Raw genomic sequence first — 24,013 nt, forward strand, 5'->3', positions numbered from 1 at the left:
GTATGCCTGTATTTCATTTTTACATCAGAATAACACCATAAAATAAATAGATCACAGCGGATAAAGTGTGGAGTAATAGGGTAGGAAACCCAGGAGATCCTGCTTTCACCGAGAGAGTGAGGGACCATATTCAGTTACACCTGCAGATGGAACCGATAGAATCCTAAGTGGAGACAGAAGCAAACGTTGGCACCTCTTTAAGTGGGGAGGCCACCAGTTGAAAATGTATCCCACGAAACATCAATCAAGATAGCAGTAAAAGGGGTGAAATGCGTACACACATAAAAACAATTGAAAACATATTTGCCTAATTATACAGACAGAGATATCTAGACCAGTGATGAAAGGAGATGAAAACCTAGGCAATGCGGAATCTGCTCTGATGGAACCCAACTCCAGCGCTGGTAACATGGCCTCAGGGACAAATGCCACCAATTACAACAACATTAAAGAGTTAATAAGGCTTGTGAAGTGTTTCCAAAAAAAGGAGGATCTGAAAGAAGGAAGCCACAATTCTGCTTTTATCAGCAGTTACTCTTTCATATTTTTTGTATCAAGCTAACTTTATTAAATCATTCTGCAAAGGTCAAGTGGGATGTGTCTTTCCTGATCTATTTTCATATTTCACGCCACAGACTAAGCGACTGGATAATATACACTGTATTTCCAAAGACTGGAAGACATTTACGCTCAAGTGCTGATTTCCTGTGTGTGATATTAGTCACTTAGACAATGGGGTTTTATACAATGCTGTGTATGTGTAGGAACTCGGCCAATGCTTTTGTGTGTGTGTGTGCTTGAAAATCTTCCAGTTACCAGCTGTCAGAAACACAGTTTAACTGCTTACCATTAGAAGAAGCGACTAGTTCCAATTCATCATTGCAGCCATAAGGCATAATATCTTCAGGTTGCCAAAACAACACTTTTCCTTAAATGAATATTCAAAAGGTGTAAAATCCATTTAGCTGCTAGATAATAATTTACAAGCTACCAAAGTTCTTGTAGTCAAGATGTCTTCTTCTCCCAAATATTGGGGCAATGCTTGAGACTCAGAAAGGCTGACCAGTGCAAAAGGAGACCCCAAAATCTAAACTTGTATTGCATCACTGTGATGAGCATTTTAAAAGTGACGATGAAAAAACAGATATTTATGTATTTTCTATTCAACATTTTAAATTTTTTTCACCAATTCACAAATATTATCTCACTTTTCTTTCAGCCTTTCTAACAAGTAGGTCTGAGAGCAAGTGCATCCATTATATTTAAGGTATAAACGATTATCTGTGTGGTGCATAATAACCAAGGGTAAATGGTAAACAACCATTTGAGTCCATTCAATGAACATGTCAAGCAAGTTGCCAATGAATAAAATAAAGTTGGAAACACAGAAATGCCCAAAAGACTGTCCTCATCTTCCAGAAATTTAAACTATGGAGGAGATAAACAAGTTGAAAATAGTTATGAGACTGTTCATATGGGCAAGTCTGATGTTCCAGATCTCCTGGAACTATTAAAAAACACCCTCTAACTATAAATGAATATTCCCACTTTCTTAAAGTGCAAATACCCGCACTTTTTAACCCCACGAAGTCCAACATTTGACCAGATTGCTCTCATCCAAACAGCTCTGGGAATGCTGGCTAAATGACTACAGTCAATCATCTGACTTTGGATGGCTGCTGTACATGACACCTCTTAGCCTCCCCACATCGGTCTTCCTTGGGCAGCACCTGCTGGTGTTCCACCACTTCTCCCCAACTTGGGCGTGGATCCTTCCTTCATTGCTTAGGACAGTAGCTGAGGCCTAACTTTTTCTGAAGTCGGGAAGAACAGAAAGAAACTGTGAGACAGAAAAGTTAAACCTTGGTATAATCTGTGAGCCCTCTGAGACCCTCTCCACCATTCTCCATTATGCTCTCTCTGTGAGGGACTGCTCTACAGACCCACGTGTTTGGCTCCTGTGCCCTCTGGCTTCTAACTGGGGAGTCCCAGCAGGTTCAGCCATGGGGAGTCCCAGCAGGTTCAGCCATGGGGAGTCCCAGCAGGAGCTGGGAGAGCTTTCCCTCCCTCACTCCACTTGCAGCACAGGCCAATCTCAGAGCCAACTGCTCTACAGGACTCTCTCGCCAGGTTCCAAGAAGCTCTCCCACCCATCTCATCTCCCACCCATCTCATAGCAGCCCTCCTTCTCTCTCCCTTGCATAATCCCTTGCAATTCCCCTACACCCCTCCAACTTTATAAATAGTCTCTTTATTAAAAACCCTTCTCTACACTTCCAAATTCAAGAGTGTCATCTGTTTCCTGTTGACCCTGACTGATACAACCCATGATTGCCTGAGGCCCACACCCAGATGTTCCCACCGGGTTCTCCTCCTGTGCTTCTGGGAACAGTTTACTTCCTTAGTCAGTCTCTACTCTTCCAAACCCAGAAAGGAGGAATTGGTTTCCTACAAGTAAATGTAATATGTAAGCATAAAACGCCACCTACAAAGATGGCCTTTGACATCTGTCTGAAAAGTTGCTCAATTTCTCAACATCTGAACATATGTTCTTTACTCTCCATTCCAGGGTAGGATATTTGTGTTCCCTTTACATAACCTAAGAGACAACTAGAGTATTTGGGGAAGGGGTACAGTTTGCCCCCCAAAATAATTTAAACTTGGAGCTTAGAAAAAGAAGAAAGGCAGTTCTTCCCATTTTTGCCTATCAAGGCTAAGCAAAGAGATCTTGGGACCCATCTCCAAAAAGCACCCAGTCACAAACCTTTGGATAATGAGTAAGAATGGATCATCCCAGTCAATCTGTACAAAGGGCACTGCACATCCAGAACTCTCCACTGATGAAAATGCAACTTGGCTACCGAGAGTTAACTTACACCCCCACCAAGCTTTTGGGGGCACAGATTAGAAAAGTCACAATCATGGCAGACACATGTCCCTTCTCCCATGAGTTTCTTGGGAGAAGGCTCTCAATCCATTTTTAAGGAATAAAGAATTGTCCCATTTTTCCAAATCTCAGATCCTCTGAACCGTATAAACTGGAGAGCCCCACAAGGCTCTGGCTGTGGGCCTGTCTTACTGGAGAATCTGGGAGGTCCAGCACCTGTCTGATTCCCTGGCTTCTTTTGACTGGCAACGCCACAGCTGGTATCATATAAAAATGGAGCCAATATGCCCTTTGCCACTGCATCTGCCCAGGAACTTCCTTCTTATCCCTAGAGATTCAGCTCCAGGGTAACTTTCTCTAAAAAGTGTCCTCTCTCCTTGGGATCTCACACTAACTCTTCCTTACATGTTACTTTGTGTTCCAACCCTTCATTCACTGATCTAGCTCCCTCAGGGCTGTGGTCTTTTGACAACAAGAACTGGCTTATTCATCGGCATAGCCCCACTGCCCAGCACACAGGAGTTGGAAAGGTATCAAATACATTAATTAGGAAATAAAACCACTGCCTAACTCCCTCACTCTGCAAGCAGTGAATGTGTGGGGCTTATTTTCAAGGCTCAGGAGCTGTATAAATGCTTGGCTTCATGGAGGGGGTGAGCCAGATGAGCAGGATCAAAAGGCAGTTATTTTTTCTGTTACATGATTAAAACTCTCCTGAATGCCACAGGATTACAAGAGCCTGAGGAACAAGATGTCAACACACTTCTTGGGGAAAAGCCCCAGGCCTGCTGATGTTTGTGTGATGGGGCTTTGTGGACCTCCTGCTGTGGATACAACACTATCTTGGCACACACCAACCCAACAGAAATTCCTCAACTCACCCTCGTGCAGCATCACTGCTCCTCTTTACTTCTCTCCCTCTGGGTCAAGAGCTGGTGGTGAAGTTTGGGGGGTAATGAGGCTAAAGTGTCTCCATATTCCAAAGTGACTTCTGTTTCTCAGCTCTGCTTGGTAAGTGACCCTAAACACTGCTTCAGGTCCCAGAAAACTCATCAGTCAGTTTTCTGGTCAAGTGCAGTCAAGGCTTCAATGCAGCCAAAGACTTCTCCCTGCCCTAGCTGGTTTGGTTAAGTGGACAGAGCATTAGCCTGTGGACCAAAAGGTCTAGGGTTCAATTCCGGTCAAGGGCACATGCACAGGTTGCGGGCTCAATCCCCAGCAGAAGGCGTGCAAGAAGCAGTCGATCAATGATTCTCTCTCATCATTGATATTTCTAACTTTCCCTCTCCCTTCCTCTCTGAAGTCAATAAAAATATTTTTAAAATAAAAAAAACTGTATTTCTATACACTACAGAAAAAAAAATTTTTAAAGACTTCTCCCTGAGTTCTCTGTCAACCCTCCTTGCATCCATCTCTATGGATTCTGAGTCCAGCAGTCTGGGTACACCCAAACATTAGCCTGTTTGTTATTGTTGTTGTTATCAATAACTCCGCAGATTGCTATACAACCAGGGCTGAAAACCAGAGCTCTAAGCAAAAAACTAAATAGCTATTTTCCTTTTTTATTCTGATCCTCCCAGTAGTGAATCCAAAAATCAAGATCTTGTGCCAGCTGCATTAGTCAGAAATACAGAAATATGGCTTTTAAGTGACTTGTTAGACCCCCTACCTCTCCCTTCTTTCCTAAGGTTTTGCACCAATCCAATCTCAAGACCACCTGCGTGCCTCTGATTCATGAGCCAATGGCTGGTCCCCTCCATCCCAAAGATTACTGCAATATCACCCTTGTTCACCCCAATTCACACACACTTGAGGTTGAGCTCCTTCTTCAGATCGTGCAGAAACAGAGGGTATAAGAGAGTCACTCTTCATTCACTTCTTTATTCTTTTATTGAACAAGCAGTACTGAGTACCCATCATGGGTCAGACATGATGGGATACAACGGTCAGCAATACCCAAGAATGGACCTATGAAAAAGATAGAACTGGCTTATGTCACCGGCATTTGGCAAGAAGCCTGAGCCTAGCTCCGTTTCTTCCTTTTCTCTCATAGATCATCTAAAACTAATTCCAGATCCATGAGTGCATGTCTAGGACTGAGACTGGCTTTGTGAATCTCTGCACAAATACTGCCACTTGTCACTTATTCCATTCTTCAATGTTTGATACAAGCTCTCCTTATTCATAAATGATTAAGCACCAAAAATCATTTACTCAGAATGGTTGAGGCCCAAGTCTTTATCCCCAAATAGATTTTGTTCCTATACAGATGTTGGTTCTGGTCTCATGTGGTAATTACATAGTTTGAGGAGTGATTCTTCCATGACATGTCCATACAAAGGGTATTAATTAACCCATTTCCTCCCTCATTTAAGACTCTTTCTAAACTCACAACCATAAGTCAGTGACTTTGTCCATTACATTGGTTCTATATGCCAGCACTAATGAAGATCCCTTCTAACACAGGATGTTCCCCAGATATCCAAGTGTATGTGAAAATACATTTCCAAATTGGGCTGATTAAAAGCCCAAAACAATATGTTTGTTTCCATCACAGATGTGAAGTCTGATATCTATTCCTACGAAAACTGCTGCCAAGGAATGACTCAGCAGCTGACATTAATGCAGCCACTTGATTTTCAGTTTTAACTTTACAAATTAAATTGTATAACTATATGGATAAAGGGGACCCTCTCCAGACACATTCAGGTTAAAGCCCAATTGACTGCCAAAGGCTCAAAGTCCTTAAAGGGGATGAAAGTAAGGATCCTGACCAGGGTTAGGATGGGGATGTCAAAGCTGCATTCCTTTGAAAATGGATTCAATACCAAAAAAACATATTAGGGAACAAATAGTCTACGGAGACTTACAACAGGAAAAATATGAGCAAAGCAACAGATCTCAGAGGCATGCAGACATAAAAGGGCATAAAGAAGTATATCAAAAAGAGATATGAGCCACACATGGCACGTTCTGAGATCAGTAGGGAAGGGAAAGTGATATGTAACATCCAGTTGCTGTTGTGTAATCCCACATCCTGGTATTTTCCCTCGTGTATTGGGAGTGAGTTTTTTTAATGCCTGGTTTCAACTTGAGTTGGGCATGAGGATAGGTTGACATAACGAAGTGATATTACAGGCAGCATTTGGAAAGGCAAACAGAAAAACACGTTCTGCCATTAGCCCAAGTAAAAGGCAATGTCGCTATGTGTGACCCTAGCCAGACTGATGAACAACTATAGACCTCAGTCCATCCATCTGTAAATTGGGGCTAAATATGCCTGCCTCACAGGATTTTGTGAGGATTAAACAAGATAACAAAAGTTAGAGTACCTTCCTTTCCTCTCTTTATAATAGTTTCAGAAGAAATAATTGTCAGGAAAAAGGCAACATAGCTGGCTGAAAGAATGAGTGTGTGAGCTGAAAAGACCTAAGGCATTTAAAGAATTTGGACATTTTACCTACTACACTTCAGGTCCTTGGGGTTTTTTAAAAAATGAACTCACATGTTTTAGGTCAGCGCTGACCTTTCTGTGATGATGGGAATGTTTTATATCTCTCCTGCCAAATGTGGTAGCTTTTGGCTGTTACACGCTTAGGACGTGGCTAGTGCAACTGAGGAATCATTTTTAATTTCATTTACTTTTAATGACTTTAAATTTAAATAGCCATACATAGCTAGTTGCTATCAAAGTGAAGAGTGCTCCTTGAGATCTTTCTGATTCTAAGCTTCTCCCACACAGTCTGGACTTGGGGAAGCAGAAGAGGGTGAGTGTAAGCACACAGACTCTGGAATCAGACTGCCTGCACTCAAATCCCAGCTCTGCCCCTGGGTGATCTCATATAAGCTCCATGTGCCTCAGGTTCCTCATCTCTACAAGAGAAATGCTAATGTCAACACCTGTTACATATAAGAGGCTGGGGGAAATAAATAAGTTACTATAAGCAAGGACCTCATGGTTATTCATCTGATGAAAACAGTCCTCCTAATTCATTACAACTATGTATTTACTCCTCTGCCTTAACCACTAGGTTATAAGCTAAAACACCAGTACCAAGAACCATGATGGCACATTTAGACTCTCATAAAATAAGCATTTAAATAAGTGTTGGAGGGAGGGAAAGAGAGAGGGAGGCAGGAAATGGGGGGAAGAAGAAAGGAAAAATGAATGAAATAGGCAGTAATGTTTTTAATGAAGAGTGAAGAAAGCTTCTAAAACAAAATAAAATTTGACAGCTTTCGATCAAAATTTCATTGGAGGTGACCATGGGAGATGAAGATGAAGTGAGGTGCACTGGGGGAAAGCATGCTTCCCAGTAATGGGCTGGGAGAGCTCTGAGAGAACAGAGGAGAGAGGTAGCTGGACTTCGTTCCACATCTATGAAAATACAAACTTCGGTCCTTAAAAGTGTGTGCAACCAAGTTTCTTCAAGAAAACACTATTGTGGGTCGTGTGACTTTACTTGTCCATGTTATTATCTAATCTAAAAGGCACTGTTAGGAGTGAAGTATATGTTTTGTTGGCTCCCCATTTCCAAGTTTTTATTAATACTACATTCACCAGTTCCCGCAAAAAAAAAATCAGTGTTGGGCAAGTTTTCATAACTGTTTATTCATTATAAATAGTAAATATTTACTGCACTTTTTACATGAAAGACATTTTTACAACACATTGTTGTTGGTTGAGGCTGCAACACAAAGATAGATCTTCTCTTCATCCATCACCCACTAAGACCAATGTATGAACTAAACTCGGGACTATGTCTAGTCTCACTAACTCACTATGTCATAGTTCTTAACGCTAAAGGGAATGTATTTGTGCCTACCTCGTTCGTGATTCCAAGCGTAGAAAGAAATAAATAACACTGCCTTCCCCCTGCCTGTTTGTTTTAACACCTCCAAAAACAAATTTATTGACATTCTACAATGTCACCACAATAACATATGTAAACCTCAGTTTCTAGAATCTTTTCATATTGGATATTGTTGTATAATTTAAAAGTACAGGAGAGCCACGTGGACATTTCTGCTCTTGCCCTGCCTTTCCTAGAAAAGAGAAGAATGTAAACATAGTCATTTTAAAAGCATTATTCTCCAATATGGTCTCTAGTCAAAAGGAGCGAGCCGGGTGTCAGTTGTCCAGCAAGTGGCGAATATCTCTGCATTTGACCACAGGGAATCACGGGCTGCGAAAATAAAGCACCTGCAAAAATATAGTTCTGATTCTGTATCTATGACCCTGGCATTGCCAAGGTGTCCGTGAGGTACACAGTATTGCACACTGATAAGCAGCTGTGGGAATGCACTCAATTCTCCGCCCCCTCCCCGCCCAGGTAGGCTTCCACGTGAAACTGAATTGCGAAAACCACACACACCTCTCCCACGCTGGGAAGGAAAACCGGCTTTTCCTCCCCTTATCCCAGGTCCCATTAGCAAGATGTGTCCTTCTGGGACATTTAGTAACAACTGAAGTACAAGTGAGGATAAGAGAACAAATAATTTATTTGGGAGGTCCTTTATAGCTAGTCTATCTTCCTAAAAATGGTGGCATTTATTTGTATATCAATTTCCAGTGTGTAAAAGTCAAGGATTCCTCCATGCCTGCTTCATTAAGTGAGCAGCTTAAAAGTTGTAGAAGTGTCAGCATTGGATATCAAGGTTATACTTTAGAGAATTTTCTGACTATATTTTAGAACATTCTGCTTGCCTGAACCAATTCAGATAGATATCTCTCTCTCTCTCTCTCTCTCTCTCTCTCTCTCTCTCTCTCTCTCTCACACACACACACACACACACACACATGTGCACACACACACATACATACATGTGCACGCACACACAAATGGAATGTTTTAGCTCCTTGATGATCAGCACTAAATGTTGGGATATTTGATATGTAGCCATGTTAAATCATTGCCTTAAAATGTTGCATTTGTCTTTACTGATCTGCGTCTTCCTTTTCTCCACGGCTTTTGTCCAGCATGTTCAAAAGAATTTGAAACCAACTACTGGAGAAAGAAAATCAATCATTCTCCTCTGTCTCCTGTCAAGACTGCCCCCCGAGAGGGTGATTTTTTTTTTCTGAGATTCTTCATGTCTCGGCTGTGGAGACTGGAAACAGGGCCAGTTTTACTCCAAGTGGACAGTCCACTTATGCGATATCTGGCTTGAGATAATGAAAGGCACCTGTAAGGAAACACACACAGCTCTTTAGGTCACGCTGGGACAATTCACGGCAAGGGGCAAAATCAGCTACAGGCTGACAATGTCATATTTAATACCGTGGTATCAAAGGATGGAGACTAATATTTTTATTCCTGAGACAAGTTTGACACAACTCTGTGTCTTTGGGATTATACTCCACATGATCCTTGAACTGACCTCATTAAGAACATGTGTTTCTAATGCCAAGTGTTAGTTCATTTTGGCCAACCCTTGTGTTTTACCTAGTGGCAATCAGGTTTCACATCGCAGCAATTAATAACCGCAAGATGTTGTTGACATCTGTTAAGAAAATAATTATACAAGCGAGTCCTTGCTGGAACCTCAGCCGGCTTTGCCCCAGTTGATCCTGGGATGCAAGGCTGAGTCAGGCCGCCACTTCCCTTTCCTTAAGGAAGAGTTGGAATTTTGTACCCTTCCAGACGTAAATACCCCCTAGAAAGTCCAAGGCTTACTTTGTCCATACTGCCCATATTGGTAGCCTGTGACAGGGTCCATACTGTAGCCCGTGGTGCTGTAGGTGGGTGGACAATAGGACTGAGATGTTGGCAGACTGTCCAAGCTCTTCATATGGTCTAGTCTCTGACTGCAGCTGGCCGACACCGTGGTGGTAGGTTCCAGGCCCCCAGTGAGAGGAGAGAGAGCATAATCGGTCTGGGGCTGATGGGGTACCCCGCCGTGGTTGGTCAGGAGTCCCATTACCTAAAACAAACAGGTGGATTAGGAAGACGTGAGACTGAGAGAAGGACCCTAGCCTACAGCTGACAGAAAACTGGAAAAGTCCCATTGGGATTTCTTTGGAAATCTCCTGTTAAAGAGCTGTCCCGAAGATGGTGACCTGAATTCAAAGTAGCAGAGGTATTACATCATGCTCAAGGATAACATCTGACTGCCCTTTCAGAAAAAAGGAAAGGGGAGGGCATGGTGGGGGGAAGGAAAAGAAAATGAAGGAAGGAGAAGAAGGGGGGGAGAGAGAGAGATTACACCATGCCCCTAGTGATAAAAGCGGAGCTGGATTTCAAAGGAGAAAGGAAGGAGGGACACAGGGACAGAGCTAGGGGGAGATTGTATCTGTTCACATAGAATAATGTCTAACCATATATTACATTTGTTTCACCTGTGATTTTAAGTATAAGGCATTTGCTTATATTTTTTTAAAAAGTTAAATGAATTCAAATCAAATTCTTTTCCTGTGTTTCGAGATCTCTGTGGCTTTTTTCAAAGTGTTCCCTCTCAAGAAAGTTGCTCCCACTCTAGCTGGTTTGGATCGGTGGATAGAGCGTTGGCCTGTGGACTGAAGGGTCCCAGGTTCGATTCTAGTCAAGGGCATATGCCTGGGTTGCTGGCTCCATCCCCAGTGGGGCATGTTCAGGAGGCAGCCAATCAATGATTCTCTCTCATCATTGATGTTTCTATCTCTCTTTCTCCTCTCCCTTTCCCTCTGAAATAAATAAAATATATATTTAAAAAAAAAGAAAAAGAAAGTTGCTCCCTATCTTGGGCGTCCTTCAGTAATTACAAGTAATTGTTCCATCCCTGAGGCTTCCTTGTACTTTTCTCACCCCTCCCACCCTGTAATCCTCACTTCACCTACATTGAACTGTGAGAGACTTGAGGGAAGTAGCCTCACCTAACAGAGTGCTTAGCACCTAGTAGGGAGGGAGTAAAGGAAGAGAAGGAGGAAGGAAAGGAGGGAGGAAGGGAGGAAGGGTAAATGTGCCTTGCTTAGTCTTCCACTTCTTCTCTAAACTAACATTTCCCTATAAATAAGTGTTAAATGAAAAGCCTGAAATGCAAGCATGTTATAAAAAGTCCACTCAGTTTTGTAAATAACCCTAAAGAGCAAGAGAACTTTAAAAAAAACAAACTGTGATAACAGAACAACTTTCAGATTAGCACGGTGACAAGTTTCACAAACTCAAGCTCGCTGACCCTTACAACACCTTGTTTCAGAAGTAAGTGGATAATTAATTTTGCAGCTGGAAACCTGTCACACAAGAGAGGAAGTGATTTTTCTCAGGTTCATACAAGTCAGTGACAGGGCTCAAAAAGTAATTGCAGAAAAAAATCAACTGCTGGGTGTAGAGCCTCGTATGCTTACAAAATATCACCTGCTTACATCGTATGTAAACGCAGGGGCCCAGAATGGCCCGGTATTGCCATAACAGCTCTGGTGTGTTTTACGATGTTTGAAGGACATGAAGCTTAAAGTGTACCCAGAAGAACAGGAGGAGGGGCAGTGATGAAACCCGATGCCTGACTCCAGGCCTTGTGCAGGCCCCCAAGGAAATTTAGGCCCTAGGAGCTGGTATCTAAGGGTTCCAGCAAGGCAGGCGGGAGAGACTAGTCTTGCATCCCAGAAATTACATTCCAAAAAACAATGAGGCCGCAATGGCCTTTGGGAAGGGCGTGAATAATCCTCACAGCTAAACAAAGTCTTCTTGAAATAAAGCTTTAAAATGATCCGCCTTCCATTAGCCCAAGAGATGAGGGAGGGAAGGAGGGAGGAAGAGAGAGAGAGAGAGAGAGAGAGAGAGAGAGAGAGAGAGAGAGAGAAAGAGTGAGAGAGAGAAACCATCTTCTGTGGATTACCCATCTCCACTTCTTTGTCATAATATCCAACTTTTTAAAGCCATTCCTAGATTTTCTTGAGCTATGTGGTGAAATATCTTTTTAACAAGCTCTAAAAATTACGTATATTCCAAAAAAAAACATCATATGCAACAGAGCATAGTTTTGTTTTATTGGTGATTTTAGGGGAAGTGAAAATCACAGAATAAAGTAAGAATCCATAGGATTCACAGCTCCAGGAGAATGGAAAGCCACTAGAGCCTGGGCTTCCTTAGGGACCTACCCTACAGTTTATAGTGAATTTACTTCATTTCTAAAAGTTGAACGTAACCTATAATGCATTGAAGTTATTTCCCAAGTGTTCTTCCAACTACATGGTATGGGATTTTTTCCCCTTTTTTGCCTTTCTTTGAGCATATATTGACGATTTTACAGTGCATACTTGGAAAATTCATAGACTTCAATTGATAATACTAATTTATTTAATATTTTAGTTCAAGACAAAATTTATGTATGTCTATTACAATAAAAGAGTCTGTAAAATAGAAGTTGTTCGATATCAAATGCATTCTTTTTAAATCAGAGGTACTTCTTTGTGTACTGGCCTAATGGGCAAGAATGGATAGGAAGGATTAAAAATACAAAAAAAAAATGTGATATTTTTTTTCATGAAAGGGGGATAATGATACAGGGTACAAATATCTCACTGTAAATAAGCTATGCTAAGTAAAAACAAAACAAACAAAAAAACTAGAAAAAAACAAATTTTTAACTATCAATACATAAAGAAAATTATCCAGTAGTACTAGATAAAAAGGGAGCATATTTTAAATTAATACATCCTTCATGAAGATATATACTTGAAACTCAGTTTATGGCATGTCACTTTAAGGAAGAAATGGAATACCCTACGTACAGTAATAGTTGGAGAGTAAGAGCAGACTTTTATTCAAAACATGCACAGTCTCCCATGAGCTATATGTACATTTTTGTGATAAACTTTTTTTAATCCTCTGCTATACATTTCTTGTTTGCATAACTTTGAAAGCAGCAATAACTTTGACCACAGGGTGGAGGGAGAGGGGAGGGTGGACCATGAAGATTCTAAGAGAAGAAATGAGTCCTTCCTATAAGCAAAAACCAGCTTATGATGTTCATGGAGCAACTTTTTGCAGCTGCTAAATTTATAAAGAAAATGGTGTATAGGATTTACATCTAAGACCTTGAAACATACCTATTGAAGGAGGGAGATATCTTTCAGGGTCATATTCTAGGTCAATAAAAAGATAGTTCCTCAAAGGTTCTAGGTCATGGTGTCTTTAAGACATCCGGGAGCATGACCCAATCAGAAAGGATGGCTGCCGGGTGAAGGAAAGAGAAGAGCAGCTTGTTGGCTCTTCCTATCAGTACTGCCACTTGTCACACTTGGGAAGCTAGTGACAGCCCTGCTTTAGCAATAGCTCTGAGATCAGCAGCCCAATACTTGCAGTGGCTAATGTGCAGAAATTAAGGGGACCAGAGATCAACTGTCTTTGGTCCCTTTGACTTCCCTGATAGAGCCCGAGAGATAGACATTCCCTCACAAACTCTTATCTCACTGTAAATATCACATACTGTAATTGTGATTTGTTTCTCACGAACTGTATGAGGATGGGGAAAGATGCACTAATATTTTCCTACAGTTGGTCTGAAATTAAAAGTAATAAATAATTATAACTAATGCAATTCTCTTCAATATTTCACATTGATAAGACTTGAGACATATACCTATTTTAATAGATTTAAAAATTAAAAATGAAATCTCTGTTGGAAAAAAATAGTGAATACATAAACACAAAATATATTGCTTTCCCCTAACATAATTTAAAACCTCAAATCTCTGTGGAAGGGTCCCATTTCACTTTTATGTACGTTGCTTTAAAAGCTATTTTGTATTTCATGTGGTTCAAGGGAAGCTATGAAAATTTCTATTTGCTGCACAAAGAAGTTGGTAAATGAAATTCTTGGAATTCCCCCAATATGGTTTTGGAATGTCTTCCAGTCATACTTTTTTTTTCTCTTTTAGAATATTGTCAGGATTTCTTTTATATATCCTTTTCCTATAGCAATTGTAATTCAAAAACATAAAATAAAATCTCACTTTCTTGCAAAGTGTGTTCTTTTCCCCCATAAACCATCAGTAAGTTATTTCTACTATAGGGATGGCATTTTTGCCTGATTATTTTTTTTTTGGGGGGGGGGGGTGGTGCAGGGAACAAAATTGCCTGGTTTTTACACACTATTTCAAAGGAAAAAAAATAAACTCAGGGCTACTCAATTCTGTCTACAGAACACTGACCACATTATTAAATGCCAGGTAAATCCAGGAAGTACAAGGACCAGGAAAAACATTGTCCTTTGATGAAAATCTCGGTTCTGTCCTTTGGGAAAGGAATGTGGAGAAAAGATTAGTTTTTCTTAGTCTTTATTTTTAAACATATTTTTACTGATTTCAGAGAGGAAGGGAGAGGGGGTGAGGGAAACAAACATCAATGATGAGAGAGACTCATTGATCGGCTGCCTCCTGCACACACACTACTGGAGATCCAGCCTGCAATCCAGGCATGTGCCCTGACTGGGAATTGAACTTTGACCTCCTGGTTCATAGGTGGACACTCAACCACTGAGCAACACCAGCCGCATGAGGAGAACTTAGTTTTTACTTTTAGTTGAGTACAACTCTTAGGGAAGGCATCTAAAAAGACATCTATTAAGGATATTTTTAAATTGTTACCTACAAAAACATTTCCTAGATATCGTGTCTAAATTGTTTTATGGATAACCTTTACAAACAAAGCCAAAGCCTTGGAATCATAAGCTGATTCCTTCATCATTCACATTATTAGAGACAGTTTCTGAAGATCTCCTTAAACTCATTCTCAAATTTCAGAATTCCAAATAGGTTGTTTATATCTTGATTGGAAGATTGTACGGTTCAGGAAAAGCTAACTCTTTAGAATTGCTTCATGCCATATATCTCTTGAATGAATTTTCCTATTGTTAAGATTAAATATAAAAGATAAAAACTATGGGCCAAATTAAGATCTACATTTAAACAATGTGTCTGAAAAATATTTGTCTTGGCGTAAGCATTATGGTTTTACCTTCAGTTGAAAGTGCTCAGGGCTTATCAGAAATCTAAAATGCTTTAGCAAACTATGGTATACATTCAGACACTTCTATTTTTGTTAGTAAAAATCCTGATTCGTGTCTTTATTTATTTATTTCTGTTCTTTAGTCACCAGATGTTCTTCTGAGTTAATATTTAATAGCATACATTTGTGTTTTAGATGACCGTTGTGAATTACAGCTTTGTATGATAGAAAAGGGTTTTTTTTTAAACCTTCTACTCATCCCTCCAAATTTACTGACTATATGTATTTTTAATTTGGATATGACTTATTTACAGAACCAAAAAAGATATACATATATTCAAATGTTAATCCAACTGATTTTTGCCGATATGGGTGCGACCGAAGTCATCTAATGGTTAAATCTCAGCGACTGCATCTTCGAGGCTGAAAAGCTTACATTTGAACAGCAGAGTCTTTCCAGAAAATGTTGTCTTCAGATTCAAATGCCTTAGGAATTATCCTGCATTTGATTAGCATCTAAATAATTAGATTTCGGGTCCTGTCGGTTTGAAAGCTAGGAGAGGGAAGTTGCCTGAAGGCAGAAGTTTCTCTGAAGGTAGGTATGGTGACCTTCTCACCCAGACCAGAGTTCAGGGAAGGGCATGGCTGACCTTTACCTAACCAGAGAGAAAACCAGGGCCTGTCAAATGTCTGGCTAAACACACCCTTATTTTAAAATTTTAACCATTAGCTCACATTTTACAAGTAGCTAGGTTTAATGCATGATGAAAAAGTGTGTGTACCAGGCAAGTGTGGTTCAGATGTTGCATATATTTGCAAGTTTTATTTGTGAAGAGCTCAGTAAGTGCTGTCTCAATTAAACTCTAGGTAGCACATATGCTTTCATCTCCAGTCCTGTGACCAATTAGTGAATCACTTCTACTTTGTCAGTTCTTTTTTTTTTTTTTTTAAATATATTTTATTGATTTTTTACAGAGAGGAAGGGAGAGAGATAGAGAGTTAGAAACATCGATGAGAGAGAAACATCGATCAGCTGCCTCCTGCACATCTCCCACTGGGGATGTGCCCGCAACCCAGGTACATGCCCCTGACCGGAATCGAACCTGGGACCTTCCAGTCCGCAAGCCGACGCTCTATCCACTGAGCCAAACCGGTTCCGGCATACTTTATCAGTTCTTTAGAATGCCTATTTCTCACTAGAGCTAAGCTGTTAAATTGGTAGCAATATTCTTTAGGGACGATGCCTAAATTATAAATATAGGCAAAGAATTAGCATAGAAAAGATTTGCAACATGTATGTATATATGAATACAGACATATATCCATATGTGTAGTTTACCTCTAGCTGATAATGAACTATCATATTATGTCCATCTATTATCAATAAAATAAAGCCCATTAAAAAAAAAAAAAGCTTATTCTATCTAAATGAGAAAGTATGCCAGTTAATACATTTGGTATTTGACTATGTTAGACCCACCATGGGCCGTAATAAAATTCTCACATGTTTTAATTCATTTACGCATGCCTGCGTTTAATATGCTTTGTGACCATGTCTACAATTAATATGATTTATGAGAAAAGAACATGTGCAATATTAGGGGGAGGGGACAGCATACATATTTTTTTTCCTCTATGAGTGAAAAATATAACAAAACGGCTCAAGGAAAATTGTGGGCTGTTAGCATAGTGGAAGGGACTGACAGAGCCCTGAGTAAACTTGGGGGAGTTAATGATATCCTCTTATCTGACCCTGACACATTTGCAGCATGTAATTTACAGAAGCTCTGTCCAGGGAATCTTGACAAATGCTCCTAACGATGTCAGGGCAATGTTCCATTCTAATGTGAAACAGATGTGGGTCAGATACCCTCATTCATCACTTAGCACCGAGAGTCTCCAACTCTTTCTGGGAGGAATGACATTACCTGCTGTTAACTCTTCTCGGCTCAGGAAATGTCTCCCAACCACAGTAGCGCCCTTAAAGGGTAAGCACTAAAACCTTTCATCGTTTCAAAAACCTGTCTGAAAACATGACTGTGGAAAATCGAACATATATCTTGGTTTAATTTCATGACGACTTCAGGACACGTTTGCTAAATATTAATTGATCCTTTGGGACCTCAAATTACAAATTTAGAAAGGGAAAAGCTCTGGGCTTGGGCATCCCACAATGCTTCAATGAGATGGTGTTTAAAACTTTATGTCTAATTGCCCATAAAGTAAACCTGCATTCAAGGAAATACAAGGCTTATTCCCCCCCGCCCCGATAACCATTCATAAATACAAACCTTGCTGACCTTTAACTGCCCAGCTGTCTGAGATTCACCAAAAACAAACAAACAAAACACCTTTAATGAATTAGAAATCCACATTGCCTTTTAGAAAGAAGAGACTCAACTCTGCCCCCTCCGAACCAGAGGGATATTAGGCTCCACTGTATTCCCTTACCACTAAAATTTCCCTTCCACCCCAAACCCTAACAACATGAAGGGCAGACATCCCAACCTACTAAGGAGGAAAACAGTTGCTCAGCTCAACAAGGGTATTTTTTCTTTCTTTCAGACCATGCGGGAAGGAGGCAAATATGTCTGTGGCTGCCCGGAGTCAAAGTCATGATTCCACCTACTAAATTCCTGACGGTTATAAGAGAGAAGCATCCCTTTCCTTCTCTTCATGTGAAGGAAGATATGTCCTTAGGATAGAGAAATGAGCAACTGAACAGACCGAGTAATACTAATTGAATGAGTAGATGTCAAGAATGAACATATCCTGCCCTAACTGGTTTGGCTCAGTGGATAGAGCGTCAGCCTGCGGACTCAAGGGTCCTAGGTTCGATTCCGGTCAAGGGCATGTACCTTGGTTGCAGGCACATCCCCAGTAGGGAGTGTGCAAGAGCCAGCTGATCGATGTTTCTCTCTCATTGATGTTTCTAACTCTCTATCCCTCTCCCTTCCTCTCTGTAAAAAATCAATAAAATATATTTTTTTTAAAAAAGAATGAACATATCCTTTAGGGAATGTTTTCTGGTCGGTTTCACAGGCTTTGTGGTAAAGAAGAGTAAGTATTCACTTCAGACCCATGGAAACGTGCAGCAACTTGACAGATTTGGATCAACATCTGACCATACAGTCTTCCAAGAATGAGAAGCTACAACCCACTAATCTAAAATCCTATCTACCTTAATTCCCCCCCTTACCCAATTCCAGGGCCACTGGACCAATAAAGATGTTATGTTGCTTTTCCACTTGAAAATGTACTTTTGTTGCCCTGGCTGGTGTGGCTCAGTTGGTTGAGTGTCATCCCAAGCACCGAAAAGTCACGTCTCTATTCCCGGTCAGGGCACATACCCAGGTTCCAGGTTCAATCCCCAGTCCGGATGCATGCAGAAGGCAACTGATCAATATTTCTCTCCCTCCCTCCCTTTCTCCCTCCCTCCCTCTCTCCCTCCCTCTCTCCCTTCCTCCTTTCCTCCCTCTCCCTTTCCTCTTCCTCTCCCTCTTCATCAGCCTTTCTTTTAAAGAAGAAAATGTGCGTGTGTCCTTCATCATAAATCGGGTGGTGGCTATGCCTCCTATTGCCCAAGCAACTCTCTGTAGGCTACATAGGTCTCTAATCTACAGAAATTGTCTGCTCCTACAGATCAGACAAAATAGAGTCTTTATGATTTAATGATCAAAAAGATGTTTCCAGAGACATAGAAGCATTGAACAGTCCGTCAATCTTCAGAGGGAAGGCAGGGGAGGGTGGGGATGGGGGATAAGAGATCAACCAAAGATTTGTATGCATGCATATAAGCATAGCCAATATACACTGAGTGGCCAGATTATTATGACCACCCCATCAGTACTTCGATGGGCCACCTTTTGTCTTCAATACTGACACCTTTTGTCTTCAATACTGAGGCGATTCTTCTTGGCATTGACTCCACGAGATGTTGAAAGGTGATGTAAGGAATCTGACACCATGCCTGATAAATAGCACTGTCCAGTTATGTGAGATTTGATGGTTGTGGAACCAGCTGCCTGATGGCTCTTTTAACTTAGTCCCACAAATGCTCAATTGGATCGAGATCTGGTGATTGTGGGGGCCACCTAAGCAAGGTAAAGTCTCCCTCATTTTCTTGAAACCACTCCTGCACAATACGAGCACCGTGGCATGGCGCATTGTCTTGTTGGAAGAAGCCATCTCCATTGGGATACGCCATCAACACGATAGGATGAACTTGATCAGCAACGATACTTAGGTATGTTGTGCTATTCAGATGTTTATAATGGTCTGGCCCTCTAGCATCTTCAGCGCAAAATTATAGTTAATTTGCCTACAAACATCAGGTGGTCATAACAATCTGGCCACTCAGTGTACACAGGCAGTGGGGGGGGAGGGGGAGGGCATATGCTGGAGAGTGGGGTGGCCAATGGGGGGGAAAGGAGACATAAGTAATACTATATGTAATACTTTAAGCCAGTGGTTCTCAACCTTGGCTGCACATTAGAATCACCTGGGAATCTTTTTAAAATCCTGATTTCTGGGCCTCATCCTCCGGAAATTCTGTTTCTTTGTTATGGGGTGGGGCCACAACATTAGTAACAAAGAAAAAGAATTTCTGGAGGATTCCCAGGTGATTCTAATGTGCAGCCAAGGTTGAGAACCACTGCTTTAAGCAATAAAGAATTAAAAATAAATAGATGATAGATAGATAGATAGATAGATAGATAGATAAAAGCTTTAAAAAAGGAGTTTCCCAATCGATTAACTCAAAATTACTAAGATTGCCCTTTACTTTCTAAAACCTTTCTATTGTACCTGTTGTTTTAGCTACTTTTATCCTTTGCTGGTGAGAAAATCATCAGAATCCTATGCCTTTGAGGTAAGTATCATGCTTCCAATGTATCCTCTATCTAGTATCATAGAAGCTGGACTGTATGTGGGGTTTTTTAATATATTTTTATTGATTTCAGAGAGGAAGAGAGAAGGAGAAGGAGAGAGAAACATCAGTGATGAGAGAAAATCATTGATTGGCTGCCTCCTGCACACCCCACACTGGGGGTCAAGCCTGCAACCAGGGCAAGTACCCTGACTGGGGATCAAATTCTGACCTCCTGGTTCATAGGTCAACTCTCAACCACTGAGCCATGCCTGGACTGTATGTTTTTTAAAATACATTCATGTGATATTATCTATATATTAGAAACCCGATGCACAAAATACGTGCATGAGGGGGGCGGTGAGGGAGGGTGAGGGTGGTATCCCTCAGCCCAGCCTGCAGCTTCTCACAATCCAGGACATCTCTCTCCCAATCAGGGACCCCTCACTCCTAACCGCCCACCTGCTCACTCCTAACCACCTGCCTGCTAGCTCCTTACCGCCCGCCTGCTCACTCCTTAATGCTTGGCTTGCTGCTCCTTAGCACTGCCATTGAGGCGAGAAAGGTTCCCACCATTGCCGCTGTGCTCACCAGCTGTGAGCCTGGCTTCTGGCTGAGGCTCCTACATTAAGCATCTGCCCCCTGGTGGTCAGTGCACGTGATAGCGACTGGTCATTCTGGTTGTTCCGCCTTAATGGTCGCTGGGCTTTTATATATAGAGATATAAAAAGCCAGCAACCAGAACACCAGAATGACCAGTCACTATGACGCCCACTGCAGCCAGCCAACTGGCCCGATCAGGGGCAGGGCCGGCCAACCTCCCGCGGCCCCTCCCTGCTGCCAGCCAGCCAATTGGTCCCCATCAGGGCAAGCCAGCTGAACCCCACCCATGCATGAATTCGTGCACCGGGCCTCTAGTATTTCAATAAATCAAAACAAGAAAAAGAAAAAGGAAACAATAAATATGATCACCCTCTCTCCTCCCCATCCTTAGCCCCATGGGATAAAGGATTGTTGGCTCTTGTTTTCATTGCAGTGGATTCTCATGTTAATGGGATCTAAATTACTCAGACAAAACCAATTTTGTACATTGTATTTCTGGGGACTATCATATCCCAGGCATATTCTAATCACTGCATTCTGAATGCATACAATTTGAGTCCGTAGTTCTTTTAAATGCCTAAGTGGAATAGTACTTGAAAATATTTCAGTCCACCAAGAAACTGCCTTTCTTTGATATTATTCAGTTTCCACATTTGCTCTTTATCAGGGACAAACAAAAGTATATGTTTTTGTCTGAGGTTCACATGATATTTTTAAGTAAATAAAAATAAACAGTATTATTACTTGATCAAACAGCATTTAAGCTTCCTGTGTTTCTCAACATAGCCCTATAGAACAATTCCTTTTAATATCTTCCAGGTTTCACAAGAAGATGAAACAGAAGCTGAGACAGTTTAAGCAAGTTGTCTGAAGACACACAGCTAGTGAGAGGCTGAGAAGTATCGCAATTTAGTGCCTTTGACCTTGAAGCTCCTTGTTTAGATGGATGAGTTACACCCACAGGGCAATCAATTAACTAAACAGGAATTTTCTTTCTTTCCTTTACTCCCTTATCTGTCTTATCTAAGTAAACATTATTAAGAAGTTTGTAGCATCTCCTTTAAAATTGCTCTTTCCTGCAAAGTTTCTATACAGAGAGATGATAATATGTTGAAGCAGACAATAACATCAGATGTTTAATAGAAAGAAACATTCACTTGTGAAAAAAATCAAGGAAACCATTTTAGAAATGGGCAAATCATGAGTTGGGTCTCCACCTGTGTTTTCTTTCATTCAGCATTTCCTAGGAAGTGTTCCTCGAAACTTGGTAGTTTGATAACAAAAGGGCTCCATAGTTAAATTAGAAAACACCAAGTTAGACTAACATGTTTCCATACTGCAAGTCTTGCCAGAGCCATCAGTAGGCTAATGTATACTGAGACTCTGAAAGATAAAGGAATTTAATTTGTAACACCTACCAAACTGTTGATTCAGAATCCTTTTTTCCCAAAATTACTATTCCCAGGAGCCTGCTTTGGGGAACAAGCCTTTATTATGAGACACATTTTGGTTTCTGGATGTTCAAAGATGATTATGACCTAGTACCATTCCTCTAGAACAGTGTTTCTCAACCTTCCTAATGCTGCGACCCTTTAATACAGTTCTTCATGTTGTGGTGATCCCCAACCATAACATTATTTTCGTTGCTACTTCATAACTGTAATTTTGCTACTGTTATGAATCGTAATGTAAATATCTGATATGCAGGATGTATTTTCATTGTTACAAATTGAACATAATTAAAGCATAGTGATTAATCACAAAAACAATATGTAATTATATGTTTTTTCCAATGGTCTTAGGCGACTCCTGTAAAAGGGTCGTTCGACCCCCAAAGGGGTCACGACCCACAGGTTGAAAACCGCTGCTCTAGAAGCTCAGAGTCAAAGGAGAAATGGATACTTTATAATAAAGTGTGGAATGTGTTTTAACAAGGTATAAGCACAGTAATGTGACATCAACAGATGCTAAAACAAGAAATTCTGCCTGGACGAGTTATTTAACTAGAAATTTTCTCATGAAATCATATAAGTAGAGGATCAGCTCTATGAAGGGCTTTTAAATCTCAGAACAGATGCAATAGTTTAATACAATTTTCTAATGCAAGCTGCATAAGATTGAGAAAAAATGATAATGATTTATTTAAACAATGTTTGCCTCCCTCATTAATGCAGTGTTTAGGACTAGCTGCACCGTCATCTCACGGTTAAGAAATATTCCCTGAAGGTAGAAAGGCTACTCTGTGGTTCTACAAAGTGCACTGTCCCCAATTTGCCATCTTTGCCATTGATCAGTAGGGACAATAGGATCACTAATCTTCAAAATTCTAGTTTACTGAGCTCTAGCGAAATGTCAAGAGTAATTTTTAAATATTATACTGTACACTGAAAAATATACACCTCTGATGAAACCCAGACTGTTTTGCAGAAACAGATTCTTTAGAAAACAAACAAAAAAAAATAGTACACAAGTAAGGACTGAATCCAGTCTTCTGGTCTGTAGTACAGAGCACACATTCATCCCCTAATTGAATAAATATGCAAGTATTCAGATTTCTGTAGATATTGCCATTTGCAAATGCAGTAATAAATTAAAAAGCTTTACATTGCATTCCAACCCCGTAATAAAGGATTGATTCAGACCACTGGCCTCACACTAGAATCCAGCACAGCTTTACTGTGTATTACTGAGGACAAAGAAAAACTTTTATTCTAGGAGCTTAGTTATAGACCAAGCAATCACCCTTAATTTTTTTCTCCTCAGTGGCTAAAGGAATTCAGATAGACCTAAAAGTGATGGGGTTGTTGCATTTGATTTGTCCAGTGTACAGGAGAAAGTAGCTGATGGAGTTTCTATTTAAATCGATTCAGCAGACACCAAGGAATTTTCATTCAGCAAGAAAGGTTTTCTTGTGGCTCATTTCAGTGACATGATGTAAGATTCAATCACTGGCTGCCGCTCCCTCCTTTTCTCTAAAAAGGAGATTTTGGCCAAGTAGTTGTTTCGCTCACAATTCTCCAAATCTGTAACTAACGCAAGAGGCTGTGGCTAGAGCTGACATAAACCAGGGCTCTCCTCATATTCTTTAAGGGTAGCAACCACAGCCTTCGGGGAAAAACCAATGGCACCAAGTCAATTACAGTCTGCATCGATTCAACAAGTGGATTAGCAGCACTGTTTTCACCACAGAGAGAACATCTCGAAACCTAATATGGCGAATGGAAACACGCAAGTGGCCCACGGTTATTCCGGTAAAGCTGAAATGGGCTCATTTATGGTCATAAACATCCTTGAGCCTTCATAAACATGGCAGGCCCCTGTGGCTCTGGCTTTGAGCTCATGAACTGCTTTAGAAATGAAACAGAAAGAGACTCAAGCTTTGGAGAGGCTGCCACTGTTGCACGAAAATGTCTCTCTGGCCAAGCTTTGATGGACACCGACCAATCTCTTTAATCAAAACCCTTCCTTTTCCTTCCACAGATGACTTTCTGGAAAGTGTGAAGGGAAGGAAGTGCCTCTGTTGGGAAATGATTGGTGACAGGCCATCTGCTTGTCTGCTTCTGCATGATGATAAAAGTAGGCTGAGGGCCCAGCCAGTGTGGCTCAGTGGTTGAGCATCAACCTATGAACCAAGAGGTCATGGTTTAATTCCAAGATAAGACACATGCCCAGGTTGTGGGCTTCATCCCCAATAGGGGCCTGCAGGAGGCAGCAGATCAATGATTTTCT

General features: G+C 40.9%; 1 protein-coding gene across 1 annotated transcript in view; it reads right to left on the reverse strand.

Annotated features, from left to right (window-relative positions):
* Nucleotides 1-7,480: 7,480 nt before the first annotated feature.
* The window catches only part of PAX3 (paired box 3), a 95,449-nt gene continuing 78,916 nt past the window's right edge, over nt 7,481-24,013 (reverse strand). The window contains exon 8 of the mRNA XM_023761773.1: nt 7,481-9,811. Within this exon, the coding sequence (XP_023617541.1) occupies nt 9,545-9,811 (267 nt within the window). The 3' untranslated portion in view covers nt 7,481-9,544. The remainder of the gene's footprint in view (nt 9,812-24,013) is intronic.

Source organism: Myotis lucifugus, unplaced genomic scaffold, assembly GCF_000147115.1.
Source record: "Myotis lucifugus unplaced genomic scaffold, Myoluc2.0 scaffold_3, whole genome shotgun sequence".
Lineage (NCBI taxonomy): Eukaryota > Metazoa > Chordata > Mammalia > Chiroptera > Vespertilionidae > Myotis > Myotis lucifugus.